Source organism: Aspergillus piperis (assembly GCF_003184755.1).
Source record: "Aspergillus piperis CBS 112811 unplaced genomic scaffold BO85scaffold_23, whole genome shotgun sequence".
Taxonomy (NCBI): domain Eukaryota; kingdom Fungi; phylum Ascomycota; class Eurotiomycetes; order Eurotiales; family Aspergillaceae; genus Aspergillus; species Aspergillus piperis.
Window position 1 is genome coordinate 201,581 of NW_020291613.1, and position 16,932 is coordinate 218,512.

The window sequence follows — 16,932 nt, forward strand, 5'->3', positions numbered from 1 at the left end:
AGAGTAGTGAATGGAAAATAGATTAGTTAGATTAGTTATCCTCACTAAATTATCTCTCAACTAATGAACTAATTTAGTAGCCGGAAGCCGATGTTACCCTGTCACGGACGGACTAAATGAATCCCTCTTTTAAATTAAAAAAGTAGTACTATGGTATAAGGTAGACTATTTTAGGGCGACACCACTGGTAAGTAGGGGAAAAGTCCCTGAATCAAGTGGAAAAATGCGCCATTTCCCGAGCTGTTAGTTAGTCAAAAGCATCCAACTAAATCTCGGCTAGCGGGCCCTTGTAGTGCTTCCGCGCCCATCCCACGTAGTAGACGATACTGATTAGGGTAACTCCCGCGAAAATGACAATGCTGTAGTTAATGTTCTTGGGAGCAGGGTGGTTCTCCGGTGGCCAGCACCCGAAGAACATCATGATGATGGAGTAGGCAATGGCAAAGATGTTATTTGCCGTGCCCAACCACCCTTTGACTCGGAAGGGCCCCCAGTTGAGGACACCGCCGCCTTGACCCGGCTCGGTGAGGTCGCCGCGCAATCTACGATAGAGCAGGAGGGTTAGAGATATCATGTACGAGGCAAAGAAGGCCTCCAACACCAGCGACAGAATGATGTTCAGCACCACTGCCGACCCGATGTTAATCAGGCTGAGCAGACCGGCCGCGATAACCACCACCAACGTGCTGTGGAAGGGCACTAGAGTCCGTTGGTTCACCTGTAGATAGGAGCAATCGCAATTAGAATATCCCTGACAAAACAACCTGAGGGCGAATAGAGGCTAGGCCCATCACTTACCTGTCGCACCCAGCGCCAGCCGGGAATGGCCTGCTCGCGGGAGAATGACCACAGCATACGACTGCCGGAAGAGATACCCGCGAGTCCTGCACACGCTTGCAGAATAGCCATCATACTGGAGAGAACAACCGCAGCACCCTTACTGCCCGTCGAGCTCGCCAGCATGTACATGAAGGGATACGAGGCACTGGATTCCACAATCTTCAACAGGTCTCCAGCAGTGAAGAGGAAGGCAATCAGAATGGCAAAGCCAGTTGCGCCGTTGATCATGAGGGCTAGCAGCATAGAACGGGGGACCACCCGACTGCTGTTGGCGACTTCCTCGGCCATCTGTAAGGGGTTAGTTTGGCAACTGACTCAAACAGCGGCTAAACACCGAGAAGGAAGCACTTACATGAACCGCGCCATCAGTGCCTAGTGAACACAAAACCCGAGTCAGTATATCATGTTGAAGTTGATTAGACGCGAAAAGTCTGCCTTACCAACAAACGCAGCCACAGTGCCTTTTAACCCGATAAAGGTAGCCAAGGTCAGATCACCCCAGCCGCCATAATCGAAGGATACAGTAAAGATCGATCGCGGATCAGCCTTGGGCCCCAGATAGACGAGCGGAACCAAGACGGCGAAGAAGCCAAGCACATGGACAAGAAGGATAAGCACTTCAATGACCGGCAAGATCATCCCCAGCCAAGTATTGAGAACTGTGCAGATGAGCAGAATCGCCCACATGATCAGCGTGATGTGCCATCCTTTGGGATCATAGCTGGGGATGTTCATGGCAATGGTGCTCTGCAGCACACTGGCGGCCAGGTAGATGGCGGCTGTGGGGGCCGCTGTCCACGCAATAATGCAGACCGAGCCTGGATTGTTTCCTTGCGTTAGCTAATTCGGACCGCGGTTCGCATACTCGGCACATGGAGTCGCACACATACCAGTGACATGACTGAGAAACTTCCTGGCCGACCTGGGGGCCAAGATGCTCACCCAATGATATTGTCCGCCCGCCTGTGGTGAGAAATTAGGCTCATTCTCAGCTGCAGGAAGTGTCGGACACATACCGACGGCATCATGCTTGCTAGCTCCCCCATCGAAATGAACACGGAAATGATGCCCGCCCAGACCCCAAGAAAGCCATACACCAAACCGGCGGGACCACCACTGCACGAGGGTTAACAAACAGTTTTCTTCAAGGGTGATAAGATCATTCCGTGGTAGGCCTTACTTGGTGAGTCCCAAGCCAATGTTCCTAAATATCCTATTAGCATGTAGAGTTCTGACGGGATAAAAAGCAAGGGGGAGTGGGGAAACAAAAAGAGGGGTAGAAGAGAGAGAAAAAAAAAGAATATTGAAAAAAAAAAAATATCGCATACATTATAACCGCTTCCCAAGTCAGCATCAAGCTGCAGGCAAACCCGACAGTACTCGTTAGACCAAATCGTCGCTAGCAAGGGTAGATCTCAGCGGCTGATGGTAGTAGACTCTCGGGGATAACGTGTGTGTTGGTTACCTTCAACACCTCCTTCTTCCCGACCCTGGCCAGCTCGTAAGCATCGTTACTAAAGGTAGCCTTGCTCGGCGTGCCAGAATCCCGGTTCGTTGGAGCACGCAGCTCGATCGAATGTTCAACATCGCTGTTCCTGGCCATTTTGGGAACTCGTCACGACCAGTCCAAGACGCAGGCAACTAGACAAGTAAGAGAAAGGTGTGATCTCGAAGGCATGGATTTTAAGAAACTGATTTGGAGTCATTTTATGCAAGCGCGGCCGGATAAAATCCAACGTAGACGGTAAACCCTGCAGGATTGCCACACACAGTCCTGCTATTAGACCAATTATCGGCCGGATTACCCGAAGAAGCAAAGGGTCCCTTCTGCGTTATCGGCTGCAGAAACTATCGTGCGATGATTGGGGGCCAGATGCATTGCAAGTTGGGGGCCGTTATTTCGATCTGAAGGATGGCTGAGTGTGAGGAAACGAAATTGCACCCCCAGTGTTCTAGTCTAGTAATCTAGCCTATCGAGAAATGTTCAACTACTACTAAATTAGACGATCTTGGCTGCCGCGTGTCTCATATGGGCGTAAATTGGAATTGGAACGCGCCCAAGCGACTCCGGAAGGAAGAGAGAAAGGAATGAAGGCTGGCAAGCAGGGGGGGGTGGAGTTGGAAAGTGGAGAAGTAGACAGGGAGGGGAGGGTGTGCACCACCAGTCTACCACCACCACAACAATGGGACCATCCAACGTCAGCCCTAGTCTATTAGCTGTCCATCTTGTTCGGGTTGGCCGGGAAAGCCCACCCACCACCACTACGTACCACGACCACCAACACAGCACAAAACCAAGAAGCATATTAGCCAAGGCAGCTCGGCTACTCAAGCAGTCTTGGCCATAAGCAGTAAGACCGAGACAGCCAACCGTCTCACATGTATTGACTGGAATTTCCCATTAGGGTTAGATATTCCTGCAGTGTGCAGAGAGGGCGGCCGCTAGAGAATCCAGGCGGAGGGGCGCAGAGCCATAGTGCGACGCTTATAGGCCGACGGCCTTGGCGATCATCGGGCCTCCCCGACTAAACTTTCCGGGCGGCACGCGCCAGCCCCAGTGGGATCCAGTCTTATCCAGCGTATCCTGTCGCTCCTGTGTGTCTCCAGTGCGACCCGTGCTCCATCTCCGCTCGTGCAGAGCATGTTTGCTTGCTGGGCTGTGTATGGGGCTGTTCACGCACTGCTCACAAGTAGGATCTGCCTTCTCTTCAGCCAGCGGTCTTATTTACCTTATATGCCTAAAATCGTTCAATCACGATCAGTTTCGTAGCCAGCCAAAATCCTTCACTACCTGTGCCTTGGAATCCGATTCGGTACCATGAAGGTTATTTTGTTTCACGCCTGAAAGTCATGACAGACCATTCTGCAGCAGTCAAGGTCGTGACATGCTTCCTCCTCATCGTCTCCTTCATCGCTGTCGTAGCCTGTTTGACGACAAACTGGCAGGTTCTGAGGAGGAAGGTGTCTAGTGTGGCGCTCCTTTTGAGCACTTTGGTTAGCTAGCTCTCTCAGATATAATGTTTTCTTCATGCCATCTGTATAGTAAAACTGACTGTCAGTAGATCGCATCGATTGCCTCCGGGGCAGCTGTATCCGTCGCTGCTACTCATGGCTTGGGACAAGAATCCCCTCTCTCAGATGGCCAGGTGGTCGTCATGCAGAAGGCCCTCTATTCCATGGAGGTGCTGTATGTTTTGACGCTGGGACTGGGAAAGCTGTCTGTCATGGTTCTCTTCTACAGTCTGCTCTCGTCGACAGGCCAGTCGAAGTCTGTCCTGGCAGCGACAGGTCTACTTCTGATATGGGTTGTGGTGATGGCCATCGTGGTATGCCTACAATGCCATCCACCCGAAGTTTGGAATATCGTCGGCGGAAAGTGTCTTGACCTGGTAAGTAAATTGCGATATGCTAGTCCAGCTGAGAAAACATTGCTAACATCTACAAGTCCGGGATTTGGATAGCATTCGGAGTCATGAACGTCTTGGTCGAGATTATGATCATCGCAGTTCCGTCCTTCATCATCTTCCGCCTGCAACTGAGTCTGAAAAGGCGTCTGGTGGTGATAAGCTGCTTCGGTATCCGAATCCTGTATGTCGCAATAATTTACCGAGACTTCGACACTTCTGACCTCTTTTCTAGGGATATCGCGGGCAGCATTGTACAGCTATGCTACGTCCGTAATTTCAAGCTTCACGCCGACTCTCCTCTACCGACCAATGTCTGGCAATGGGCGATTTGCAGTCAAGTGCTTCAAACAGTTGCTATCCTATCTGCCTGTGTGCCATACCTTCGAGAATTTCTGGAGTCGTTCCCTAGTGGTATGTTCAAGCCGACGGAGCTCAAACATCCTACGGTGCAGTCGGCATACAATGCGACCAAGTGTTCGGACAGTGATATAGAATTAATGAGACCGGAATCGACAAAAGATACTTAGTTAATTAACTTGAATTTCACAACTAAATACATAAATCTTTCTATTGTATCATTTATTCTTTGTAATATCCCGCTTAACCGTTTACTTGCTGATGGCGGCAACGGTCAGCTCATCCATCTGACGGACGTTGGCGTCAGCAGCCGCACGCTCAACGTTGTTGGTGGTAGGGAGGGCAAGAGCCACAGCCGAGAAGGCGACGAGGACGAGAGTAGCGACACGCATTTTGTGAGATGTGGATGTTTTGAGATGGTTGGTCTCGAAGTGGAGGCAGGAGTCTGTCACAGAGCTATGTTAACCAGAGGGACACTGCAGAATGGTGTCCGCCAGCTTGAGGTGAGCATACCTTTTGTGGTAGGAGGACTAGAAGTGTGAGACTGGAAGACTTGAGGGTTTGCTGCTGAATGAACGAGGAGCGAGGGGGGATTTGAGGGGATTACATAGGAACCAGCGGCGGAGGACCGGCAAGGTCCGAAGACAATTGATCCGGTGGGATAGAAGCAGGCCGTCACATAGTGGAGCCTCAGATAGCGAAAGATTACCTGTTTGCGACGCTACTATCAACCGGTGTGCCGTGCTGACCAGCCTTGCATTAGTCTGAGCTCTTTCATGCAAAGTGAACCCACATCGCCGACAGCCCCATTGCCGGCATCGCATGATGTGTTCCGGAGCCGACGTTCCATCAGAAATGTGACAAATGTGACAAAGGCTCGGTGTTTAAAATCTGAGCATTGCGTTGACCCCCGACGCCCCTCCGGCTGTCAAACCCCTCCATGCTCATCCCCCCCTCTCACAATGTATTCCTACGAGAAAGTCAACCGTGACGACGACAGTGACCAGGGGCTTTTGGCTGAGGACTCGGAGAGAGTCGCACCTCAGCCCAGAGTCTCCAGATTCCCCAGCTGGACGAACGCTTTGCTGCTCTTGGGACTGTTGTTTTCGCTCTCACTGAACGTGGGATGGTTTGTGTTCCAGAAGGGTCACAATGTCCCTATTCAGGACTTGGATCCTGATGCGGCCATGGCTAAGCAGCGGTCTCCTTACAGTACGTCCTTATCTCACAAGCTTCAACATGAAGTTTCATCTCTAACATTACTTCCTATGACCAGCCGGTCTGGCATGGGATACTCACCTGCCTTACTCCCACCACTCCGAGTATACTAGCGAGAACAAGACCCATGCGGATGAGATGTGGGAGAACCTGAGCATGGACCCTATGGTTATTGCTCCCACCTGGGAATGGGCTCAGAGCAAGGGTCTGTCGGACTCTTGGGCTTTCCCTTGGGATCCGAACCGGAGGATCTACTTCATTAAGGTGTTCCATCAACTCCACTGTCTGGTGAGTAACCGTCGCAACATTTCATACTCGGGGTAGACGCTGACATTCTACTTTTCTCTACTAGAAACTTATGCGCCACTCTTACCATGAACTCTGGTCCGGACAAGAGAGCTCGATCCCCGCTCCTCATATCGAACACTGCCTCGATTCCCTGCGACAGGATCTGATGTGCAAGGCCGATGATACCCCAATGCCATCTCTTCAGCTGCTGAATGGTGGTGGAGAAGGCCAATTGATGCAATGCAAGGACTTTGATAAGCTGGTAGCCTGGTCGAAGGCACCGGAACGCAATGCCTGCTACAAGCGACTGACCGACTACAAGCCGATCGTCCATAGCATTGAGCGCTACGCCTTCTGTCCTGCGGATAGTGCGCACTACCCGACAATGAGCAAATATTTCGAGGAACACGGGCATTATGCCGATCCTTTTTCGGAATAGACAAGGGCGAGGCTGATTTGGTTCGGCTGGGGGAGATGGTGAGAAACTAGCCAAGAAGGGCAGCCGAGAGGAGGAGAAAAGGGACTTTTAGCGCAGAAAACCCTAGTCAGCACCTAATTTAGCTTATTTAGCTTCAATGCAATTAAGAAAGTAGCAACGTTTAGTGGCCAGTAAATCTGCAAGCCCCCCTGCAAACCCACTGGGGGCCAAACAGTACCACCTTCTGTTTTCTGTTAGTCCATTAGCCTGGTCTGAGTGGACAAAGTACTTTATCTGCTTATCTGCTTACTGTCAAAGGAGCATCAAGCCTGATCAGCCTCGGTCTGAGCGCAAACCCTTTGCTCGTCCGATCTTCCCCTCCATTCCTTTCATCCCGTTCCTCTTTTTTTTTTTTTAACACACATTGGCTCCTCCCTTTCATCTTCCGTCTTTCTTGCCAATCCATTAACTTTTGCATCATTCTCCCTACCTTCTCATTGACGGTTACTAAACCAGTCCAGAATGGATGAGGAAGATGGCCATTGCAAAGAAACCGAGGTCACCGTCCATTCGACGAGCCCCGTGGACTCGGCCGATTATGATCCTTTTGACCCCCAAACCCGCTCCACCACGTACAAGTGGATCACCGTCGTCCTTGTCGCGGGATTATCAACCATGGTGTAAGCTTAAACCCCCATAAATAAACTCAATGTCAAGGTGTCTGACAGTTGCGCCCGGGAAAGTCAGTTGTCCACCATCATAGCAGCTCCTGTCTCCCCGTCCATTCTGTCTCATTTCCATTCCGACAATGCCCTCTACCGCACCCTCATTGTATCCATCTGGGAACTCGGAGAAATCATAGCGCCATTGCTATGGGGACCGCTCTCTGAATTGTATGGCCGACAATGGCCTCTGAATATTGCCAATCTCTTCTTTGTGGCCTTTTTGGCTGGAACTGCTGCCAGTACCAGTATTCAGATGCTGATTGCCTTCCGGTTCCTGAGTGGTGCGGCGACCGCAGCATCAGCCATCGGTCCTGGTATCGTCAGCGATCTCTTTCCCGAGGAAAATCGCGGACGTGCCATGTCTATTATGTCCTTGACCGGTGCATTGGGACCAGTCGTAGGTCCTATCATCGGTTCCTATCTGGGTGAAAAGGCCGGATGGCGATGGGCATTCTGGTTACCGACTATTGCGACCGGGACTCTGTCCCTGCTCATTCTTGTCGTGTACCGTGAAACGTACAGCGTCACTCTCCAAAAACGCAAAGCCAAACAGCAGGGCCTCGAAAGTGGCACTGAAAGCCCGGAAGATACAGAAAAGACGGCCAGCCACGTATTTTTTAAGACTATCCTCCGGCCACTCCGTCTGCTCATCCGGTCTCCCATGCTAATACTTGTTACCTTGTATCTCAGCGTGGTCTATGGTTACACCTACCTGGTGATGACAACCATCGCAACACTGTTCCAGGATGTGTACGGCTTCTCCGAGGGAGCATCCGGTCTAGCCTTCCTAGGACTGTGTCTTGGGCTCATTCTCGGGGCCTTCCTGTGCAGCTTCCTGCTAGACCGCTATGTGCGCACAGCCCGGGCGCGGTCCGGCACTTCCAAGCCAGAGCAGCGCCTGCCCCCTGTCCTGATCGCATGCTTCATCATGTCAGGCGGCCTTTTCCTTTTTGGCTGGACTGCGCAGTACCATGTCCAATGGATTGCGCCAATTATTGGCACGGGCATCATCGGGTTTGGGCTGGTGTCTACCACCATCACCTTGCAAACTTACGTCGTGGACCTCTTCGGCATCTACGCCGCGAGTGCTACCAGCGCAATGCTGGTTCCCAGAAATGCCTGCGCCGCATTCCTGCCCCTCGCAGGACCGCCATTGTTCAAGCACCTTGGATATAACTGGGGCGGAACACTTTTGGCGCTGATTGTTTTGGTGTTCTCGTTGATGCCCTTGATCTTCATCAAGTATGGCGAGAGACTGCGGGGAAAGAATTTGCTAGATGCTTGAGATGCCGAGTGTGTTTGTATAATATGTTTAGTATGACAAAAGCAAAGCATGAATATGATAGTAATGATGATGTTTGGGATTGATCCCACTTTCGCAGTTCTTCCCTGTTTTCGACGAGCAAGTCACGTTATCCTTCTGCACGGTCGCAAATGAGGCTGTGCTCCTAGGGCATCGATACAGGAACAGTCGCAAAAGATACCCTTCTTGGACTCGAGGATGATGTCATGCCCAAAGTCTAACCCTACAGCAATGATGCTTGTTGGTGCCCTGTAGGCAGCAGGATTGTGATTCCCGCAGCCATCCGTGACGCTCCACCTTCCAAGCTTCTGACAGGTCCGTGCCAACTCATGATCCTTCCGATTGACCGCGGATAAGTATATAATGCCCTGGAGGCGCAGTTCCAGACCAATGGAACGTCCTGTTCACAACTGTGCTTAGACAATAATATGTGACATGTCGATCGAAGCTCTCGATGGCACCCGAAGGAGTATGGTTTGCCGTTACCATGGGTAAGGCTGTGAACTGCCTCAATTCCTATTCATTGATCGAGGCGGTTAGACCACTAGCTATGCAGATCTGCTCAGCCCAAGTGGATTTAGTTGATCGTGGCACCTTCACTGTGGATACGAGACAACGAATCGCAGACTCCGGAAACCCGTGGCTGGTGAACTGTCCGCAATATGCGCAGCAGATACTTCTTTTTGCTTCCCTGTTTAAGGGCTTCAGCTGCGCTGGGACGTTACTGCCATTCATACTAATACTAATCTAGGGCTGAATATGACGTACTGCTACGGAGTACTGCATACTTGTTTAGGAAGGCCTTGCGGGGGACCGATCACAGCGAGTTTGAATGGGTGGCACTGAATGCTATATGCTATACAGGCAACAACACCTCGATCTGAATATGGTATCCAGTATGTTGAACGCACATTTTTATGTGCATATAATGGTCTGTACCTTCAAGTCTGAAACTACAACTTTAGCAACGATCTTAATCTTCTTTCAGTCTCAGAACCACCGTTGCAATGCTACCGCTTCTAATCTCAGCAGCTGCTGCCACTCTTGCCTCTGCCTTGGAACTTCCCCAAGGTTATGCGCCAGATCCTGTCTCCTGCCCAACAAGTTTACAATGGATTCGACCGGCAGTTGGACTCAGCAGAGATGAATTGGAATGGGTCGAAGGGCGCAAGAAAGTCGTCCTGGGCTCACTAGACGCATATCTGGAACGACTCAACCTGGACGACTTTGACACAGATGAATACATCTCGCGTCTCAACTACACAAACCAGACCCCAATTATGGGAATGGCCATCAGCGGCGGGGGTTTCGGGTCCGCCTTCACCGGGGCAGGTCTAATCCGCGCTTTGGATGACCGTCTTCCTGCAGCCAACGAGCAACGTACAGGCGGACTTTTGCAAAGCATGACCTATTTGTCCGGTCTGTCCGGAGGATCCTGGCCGGCAGTGTCCTTCCCATCCTACAACTTTCCTACTGCAGACGAGATTGTCGATTACTGGAAACCGGAGATTGACCGTTTCCTCACAGTCACAAACACCTCTGCTGAAGCTGCCACCGAAGTTGTTATGTTCGAACAGATTGCTGCAAAGCACATGGCTGGCTTCGAGATAGGTATAAGCGATTATCTGGGGCGGGGATTTGCGTATGAGTTCATACCCGGACAATCCGGGGGCCTCAACACCACGTTTTCGGGAATCCGCAATCTGAGCAACTTTATCAATCACCAAATGCCGATGCCTATTATCCACCTTGCTTCAGTTGAACCGGAAGATGCTGAGTACTACGACCTTTTGGTGCCGCCATCTAATGGGACGATTGTAAGTAGCGCTCCTTCTAAATAAACGACCAGCTCCAAGCTAATTCGGTTAGTTTGACTTGACTCCTTTCGAATTCGGCGCTTGGGAAGGAGATGTGCATGCATTTACACCCACTGAGTGGCTCGGAAACCAGCTGTCCAACGGAAACCCAGTAAATTCAAGTACATGCTGGAAAGGGTTTGATCGGTCCTCGTAAGTAACTCAGAGTCTTTCGTCTTGCACGCTTCTAACCTCATCCTAGACTGGTCATCGGCACTTCCGCCGGCGCCTTCAACTTCTGGTATCTCGAAAGCGTCTCCAACGGAACCCTCGGCCAATTTGCCAAACGTTCCACCACCCATAAGTCCTCTCTCGCCAAACGACTCAGCAAACCCGCCAACCTGAACGGACTCGTCGAAGCGTTTGCCGACGCCTTCGATCTAAACCTAACAGAAGTTGCCTACTCAACATTCCCCAACCCATTCACCAACCTCCCCCTCTCCACCGGCAACGCCCACACATCCCCAACCCTCAAACTCGTCGACGGCAGCGAAACAGGCCAAACGATCCCGCTTTGGGGTCAGATCCAGCCTGCACGCAATGCCGACTTCATAATAGCCTGGGACGACTCCCAAGACGCAGACCCATACTCCTGGAACAATGGCACAAACCTCTACAACACGTACCTCGCCGCCAACGCAACAGGACTACCATTCCCCGTAATTCCATCCTCCAAGACCATGATGAACCTGAACTACACCCTTCACCCGCAATTCTTCGGCTGCGACGCGAACCTCACTACCACAGGCGACGACCGTTCCCCGGTTGTGCTGTACATGGCCAATGCGCCGTATAGCGCATACACGAACTTCTCGTTCTGGCAGACGGCGACGAGTCGCGAGCAGATGAAGGACATCTTCGTCAATAGTTTCGACATTGTGACGCAGGCGAATGGGTCGTGGGACGGGGAGTGGGCGGAGTGTATCGGGTGTGCGGCTGTGGAGAGGAGTTTGAAGAGAGTAGGGATGGAGAGGACCAGGCAGTGTGAGCGGTGCTTTGAGAAGTATTGTTGGGATGGGGAGCTGGATGAGAGGGAGCTGTATGAGAGGGATCCGGGGGTTTTGAACCCAACGTTGATTTTGAATCCGGGGGTGGGGTTTGAGGTGTGGAATGCTACGAATCCTTATTGATTGTCGCTATGATTGATGTTAGGCTGAAGAGTTGGCAAGGAGGCAGTTTGTTGTTGAGACTTTATGATTAAAGATGTGATGATTTGTCATGACTACTATATAGACCAAAATGATATGATACTGCTAGTTGAAAGAGCTCTATCATATTTGTTCGGATAATAACTCACTGTATCTTTCTTCATCATGCGACATATATAGACATCTAGCTACAGACGCAACACAACCTTCCCAACCTGCCTACCCTGCCAAACATACTCAACAGCCTCTTCGGCTTGCTCAAACGGAAACACCTTATCAATAAGGTCATCGAGCTGCGTCTGCGAAGCCGACAGTGCCTCACAAAAGTCCTCCATATCAATCTTCGAGCCCGCATTAATGCCCCTTTGCAGGTCAGTAAAATTCTCCCGTTTCCACTATCTCGCACAACACTCACCTAAGGTTGATCCTCCGATCAATAAGAGTTGGCACCAGCTCTCGCAGCTCAGACGGATCCTGCTTCCCAAGATATCCCACCTGACTGACCACCCCGCCACGACGAGTACATCGCATACTTTTGACAAGGGATCCCGTTCCGCCATTCTCCACCACCAAGTCCACACCGACACCATCAGTAAGCTTCAACACCTCTTCATCCCACTCCGGCGTATTCCTATAATTAACTGTCAAGATAGCAGAACCAGAATACTTCTCCTTAATAGCCTTCAGCTTCGTATCACTCGACGATGTCAGAATCACACGCAGACCAGCCGCGAGCGCCAACTTTAGCGCAAACATGCTAACTCCTCCGGTCCCTAAATCTTTCGTCAATCTCAAATAAACCCACTACTTAAGATAAGAATGAAGACTCACCCTGCACCAAAACCGTCTGCCCAATCCTCATCCCCTTCAACGCCGACCACGCCGTAACCCCCGCACAAGGAATCATCGACGCCTGCACCCAATCCAAGTAAGTTGGAAGTTTACACAGCACACTCTCATCATAAACAATGTAATCCGCCATCACCCCATCTTCATCAGCAGCCAGCCACGACCGCTTCGTCGCACGCTCTGTAATCTGCTCAGTGTCTGTGATTGGCGCCGCGCGATCCCCAACAGCCAGGGTCTTCACTTTGTCCCCGGTGGCTATGACTTCTCCGGCGGCGTCGTTGCCCAGGATCCCGTGGGGGAGAACAGGCCATGGGTTCCCGCCGTTGGCGATGTTGGCGTCGCGGTAGTTGAGGGCCACGGCGTGGACTCGTATGAGAACTGCTGTGGGGGAGAGTGGGAGGGGAAGTGGCTCTGTTACGATGTTCACTTTGGGGTTGTTCGGGGTGTAGTCGTCTGTTCGGCGGACGGCGCGACGGTGGGTGGGTTGTGTGGAGGACATCTTGTTTGATGGATTTTGATGTGGATGGAGTATGTACGGAAGAAATATTGATTGTTTGTACAGATTCATGCTTTTGTCAGTTGTTGTATTCTTATATACCCCGCGTTCTGGATGCTTTGTTGCTGTGGTTCGGATGGGACAGCCGAGCCGGTGGGAGAAGAGGACTTATGAATCAATCCATGGGGTATCCGAGATCCGACATCCGAGACAATACTCGGGTTGGTAGGATACCCATTGTTCGGGGTTCACAATAAAAGGCTAAATACAAGGAGGTTAATTGCTCACGAAAAGCTGTGATTTCTAAGCTTTCAGGGATCGGGGACTATGTGTACTTTTGAGCCATCCCGCGGCATACCCGGACAGATATTATGTTCTCCGCCAGCGAGAGATTGGACAACACACCCCCAGCCCGCATCCTCAATTCCACTCGCAGCATTATGCTAGCGTTGACGTCAATTGCTATATAATCATTATAATAGCGCTGAATGATTATATGTATCTCCTCGGAGCCCAGCATTCTGTCCGGTTTCTGGAAGTGCCAGACATCGTCATTTCCACGTTAACTGGTAACTAGTTTAGTCGGGATGATATACCAATGATGTAATAGTGGCCATTGCCAGATACAACAATCAGTATATAATCACCACCTTTACCAAGCACGTACTTCTATCAGATCATATTCACATAAACAAAAAACGAGTCTCAATCACTCCTAGTACACATAATTTACACCTCACAATACCATCCGCCCATTACAATAATTCCACCGCTATCCATCATGGCCGACCAACCTCCCATGGGCCGCGACTTCATCGACGCAAAGAACGTCGACCCTATCGACCATAATGACCAAACCGATCCCGAAGACTCCGCTAGCCAGCCTCGTTTCCCGGGCCCCGGCTCGAGCACAACTGCCCCTTCCACCTCGAAGCCGCATTCAAACAAGTTGTTGAACAAGCTCGATCCGCGATACGATAGTGATGTTTTGGAGTCGGAGCAACAGGAGAAGGAGAAGGTGCAGCGGAGGGGTTGGGATTGATCTTGCAATGATACTTGATATGTCAAGATAGATGGGAGAGAGGAGGAGGATGGCTTATGATCATGTATACATATTTTCGAATTTCCCGAGAGAGATGCTCTCCGTGATAATATTATGTTCATCAATTATGATACTCTGGTTATATATTGTACAATATATGAGGGAAAGGTATGTAAGAACTCAAGGTATGACGGATAGAAATCATGCCCCGTTGATAATTGCGTTGGCGATCTTCTCCGCAAGCATATCTATTCCGCGTTAGTATCTGATCCTCATCGAACCACAAGGTGAAAGGTATAACTTACAGACGGTAGACTGAGGGTGTCCCGGCGGCAAGAACGGGAATGCAGACGCATCCACGACTCTCACACCCTGGACTCCATGCACCCTAGCCTGACTATCCACCACCGCCATCTCATCGTCAGACGTGCCCATCTTGCACGTACAGGCGGCATGCCAGAGCGTCATGACGTTATCCTTGATCCACTGGAGGATCTGCTCGTCTGACTGTACCTCCAGACCGGGGTTATACTCCTTGCCAATGATGACTGGCGCCATGGCCTTGCTTTGGAAGGCCGCGCGAACACGCTTGAACATGGCGATGGCGACCTCTTGGTCGGATTGAGTGGCGAGCCAGTTGGGATTGATGACGGGGAGGTCATCGGTGTCAGCAGAGCGAAGCGTAATGTTGCCGCGGGAGGTCGGGGTGATGAGCACAGCCAGCATGGAGGCGTACTGGTACCCGTCTTGGGGCTGGGTGGTGAGCAGATTAGACACGTTGCCCATGTATCCGGCGCCGGAGATGTACTGTATTGCATTAGCGTGTCTGCAGTATGATGCATACATGCAAAAAATAACACATACCTCGGCCTCAGGCCAATCACTCGGGAATGAAGCCAGTTGCTTGGTAGTCTGGTTGCTAAAGGCACTACGCAGGGCCGCCGGAATCTTCTCCCAGGCGAGGTAGTCCGAGATAGGGTTGGTAAGTGGGCCGTTGCCGAAGCCGACCATGTTGATGAACTGGCCGACGATACCTAGGAAGTCATTGGCGATCGCGGTGAAGGTCTGCACGTTGACCCGATATGAAGGCGCAAAGAACGGGTGATCCCACATGTTCTGGCCCACGCCCGGACGGTTAGCTACGACCTGAATGCCGTGTTCCTCGAGCTGGTCTTGCGGACCAACTCCAGACACCATGAGCAGCTGGGGAGACTGGAAGGCACCCGCGGAGACGATGACTTCGCGGTTTGCCTTGACGGTGAAGATGTTACCTCCGGAGCCCTTGACCTGCACGCCGGTCGCCTGTTTCTGGTTGTTGAAGATGATCTTCTTGGCGAGGGTGTTTGCGTACGTGGTCAGGGTCGAAGGTTTGTTCGCAAGGAACGACTCCTCGGAACTACTCCGGATCTCGCCGCTGGGGTCGATGGTTGATGCGCAGTACTGGCCGCCCATCAGTGAGCCCAGGTTGAAGTCCTGCGTCTCGTTGATACCAATGGCTTTCATGCCAAGGTCCATCCATGTCGAGAAGGGCATTGCGTAGTTCGCGTATGACACCTTCAGCGGACCACCAGTGGATTCATACGCGCTGGCATCATAGCCAGCGGTGGCATTCTTGGCCCGGATTTGAGTGTTAGGGGGAGTGAATTTCACGCTGGTCTTGTAGAAAGGCAGCGTCTGGTCGAAGGTATAGCTGCTGTCGTTGACGGCAGTGGCCCATTGCTCCATAGACTCGATGGTTGGCCTGGCAGACCGTTAGTGGGATCATCTCTGAGCTGTTTCTGAGCAGAAACACAAACCGTTGATAAATCATAAAGTTCATCGCGGAGCTGTATATGCGTTAGCTTTGTCCCTTCTGAGCGATATGCGACACCTACGATCCACCCCAGCATTTCCCCCGAGCATAGTGAATGGACCGGCCATTCGCACCAGGAACATTCTCTGCGACGAATCCCCAGTCGTGAGCAGCAGCAGTTTCTGGATCCGACCCAACTGGTAGCACGTCCGCAGCAGGCACCTCGGCCACCGACTCGAGTTCATATGATCCTCCAGCCTCGATCACTGCCACCTTGAAATTCTTCTGCGCCAGTCGAGTTGCAATAGTGTTTCCACCTGTACCGCCACCAACGACCACGTAATCGAATTCCGGTTCACCAAACAGGCCGCGCTCGTCATAGTTGTGTGAAAGAGTGTCCGGGTTGGCAATGGTCGCGGTGACCATGCACTGTAAAGCGAGTGACAAGAGAACGCGACGGATCATCTTAGAGAATTAGTGACACGATATAACACGCTGCTAAAGGACTTACAATGAGTGAATCCGAGGGAGCGACTGGGATGGACACGGAAAGAAAGACGCGCTTGACAGGGAATGGTGTACATTCCGTCGGCATCAGGGGTTAAGTATGCTGCATGATCCCCGTCGGTCCGACCAAGCTGAAGTGCTACCTACCATTCCGAACTAGGTTTCACCTGCATGACCCCTGTCTGGATGTAAGTTTACAATCACAATCGAGCTCACGGACATAGGGTTCCTGATGCCAGAATTGGGTCAGGATGAAACGGCTATCCGGGCGGGTGGAGATCCCCCGGTCGGAGATGCACTTCAATCAGGTATGGCCGCCCTATTTATCGGGCGCGCGGGCGCAAATTTGGGTCGCCCACATGGATTCTCCCAGCAATAAATAGTATAGCTCAAAACCTAATGTTTGTTGCTCCTGAATTCTGGTTATATTTGGCCTACTGCGTTGTTTGTTTTCCTTCCGGTCGGATGATGTGTTAGGGTTCAACGGTCGTCCGTTATAATAGCTTTCTTGCATCGCACTACCGTCTGTTCCGAGTGATTGTCTTGAGATGAGGATCGTCTGCAATACCATGATTGAGATGGTATTCTCTTCTTCAATTCTTTCTGGCAACTAAATTGGCTGTACACCAACCCAATGACTGAAATATCAGGCGTGTAGGTCACTTGTTACCCCTGCCTAGGCAATT

General features: G+C 51.3%; 8 protein-coding genes across 8 annotated transcripts; 5 read left to right on the forward strand and 3 right to left on the reverse strand.

Moving 5' to 3' along the window:
- Positions 1–110: 110 nt before the first annotated feature.
- BO85DRAFT_453039 (choline transport protein) lies at positions 111–2,840 on the reverse strand. Its single transcript, XM_025660975.1, has 9 exons — positions 2,306–2,840; positions 2,169–2,239; positions 2,021–2,044; positions 1,857–1,956; positions 1,731–1,803; positions 1,281–1,658; positions 1,193–1,212; positions 799–1,128; positions 111–718 (listed from the first exon to the last, which is right to left on the reverse strand). The coding sequence occupies exons 1-9, from the start codon at positions 2,441–2,443 to the stop codon at positions 266–268; spliced, it is 1,587 nt and encodes a 528-aa protein (XP_025511433.1). The 5' UTR covers positions 2,444–2,840; the 3' UTR covers positions 111–265.
- Positions 2,841–3,587: 747 nt separating this feature from the next.
- BO85DRAFT_153916 (uncharacterized protein) lies at positions 3,588–4,954 on the forward strand. Its single transcript, XM_025654169.1, has 4 exons — positions 3,588–3,834; positions 3,903–4,229; positions 4,286–4,428; positions 4,480–4,954. Exons 1-4 carry the CDS (start codon positions 3,691–3,693, stop codon positions 4,772–4,774), a joined length of 909 nt encoding a protein of 302 aa, XP_025511434.1. The 5' UTR covers positions 3,588–3,690; the 3' UTR covers positions 4,775–4,954.
- A 558-nt stretch (positions 4,955–5,512) lies between these two features.
- Positions 5,513–6,704, forward strand: BO85DRAFT_523518 (uncharacterized protein). The gene is made up of 3 exons (XM_025665357.1): positions 5,513–5,816; positions 5,881–6,110; positions 6,175–6,704. Exons 1-3 carry the CDS (start codon positions 5,567–5,569, stop codon positions 6,547–6,549), a joined length of 855 nt encoding a protein of 284 aa, XP_025511435.1. The 5' UTR covers positions 5,513–5,566; the 3' UTR covers positions 6,550–6,704.
- Positions 6,705–6,868: 164 nt separating this feature from the next.
- On the forward strand, positions 6,869–8,635 carry BO85DRAFT_453042 (MFS transporter). Its single transcript, XM_025660976.1, has 2 exons — positions 6,869–7,208; positions 7,272–8,635. The coding sequence occupies exons 1-2, from the start codon at positions 7,051–7,053 to the stop codon at positions 8,536–8,538; spliced, it is 1,425 nt and encodes a 474-aa protein (XP_025511436.1). The 5' UTR covers positions 6,869–7,050; the 3' UTR covers positions 8,539–8,635.
- Positions 8,636–9,435: 800 nt separating this feature from the next.
- On the forward strand, positions 9,436–11,590 carry BO85DRAFT_153935 (lysophospholipase 1 precursor). The gene is made up of 3 exons (XM_025654170.1): positions 9,436–10,373; positions 10,426–10,565; positions 10,615–11,590. Exons 1-3 carry the CDS (start codon positions 9,564–9,566, stop codon positions 11,540–11,542), a joined length of 1,878 nt encoding a protein of 625 aa, XP_025511437.1. The 5' UTR covers positions 9,436–9,563; the 3' UTR covers positions 11,543–11,590.
- A 158-nt stretch (positions 11,591–11,748) lies between these two features.
- BO85DRAFT_381338 (zinc-dependent alcohol dehydrogenase family protein) lies at positions 11,749–12,908 on the reverse strand (the record flags this gene model as incomplete). Its single annotated transcript, XM_025656414.1, has 3 exons — positions 11,749–11,923; positions 11,976–12,333; positions 12,392–12,908. 3 exons carry the CDS (start codon positions 12,906–12,908, stop codon positions 11,749–11,751), a joined length of 1,050 nt encoding a protein of 349 aa, XP_025511438.1.
- A 709-nt stretch (positions 12,909–13,617) lies between these two features.
- BO85DRAFT_523521 (uncharacterized protein) lies at positions 13,618–14,007 on the forward strand (the record flags this gene model as incomplete). Its single annotated transcript, XM_025665358.1, has 2 exons — positions 13,618–13,923; positions 13,975–14,007. Exons 1-2 carry the CDS (start codon positions 13,687–13,689, stop codon positions 14,005–14,007), a joined length of 270 nt encoding a protein of 89 aa, XP_025511439.1. The 5' UTR covers positions 13,618–13,686.
- Positions 14,008–14,055: 48 nt separating this feature from the next.
- Positions 14,056–16,289, reverse strand: BO85DRAFT_405613 (GMC family oxidoreductase). The gene is made up of 6 exons (XM_025657303.1): positions 16,251–16,289; positions 15,822–16,204; positions 15,744–15,773; positions 14,812–15,688; positions 14,253–14,754; positions 14,056–14,195 (listed from the first exon to the last, which is right to left on the reverse strand). The coding sequence occupies exons 2-6, from the start codon at positions 16,202–16,204 to the stop codon at positions 14,149–14,151; spliced, it is 1,839 nt and encodes a 612-aa protein (XP_025511440.1). The 5' UTR covers positions 16,251–16,289; the 3' UTR covers positions 14,056–14,148.
- Positions 16,290–16,932: the final 643 nt, after the last annotated feature.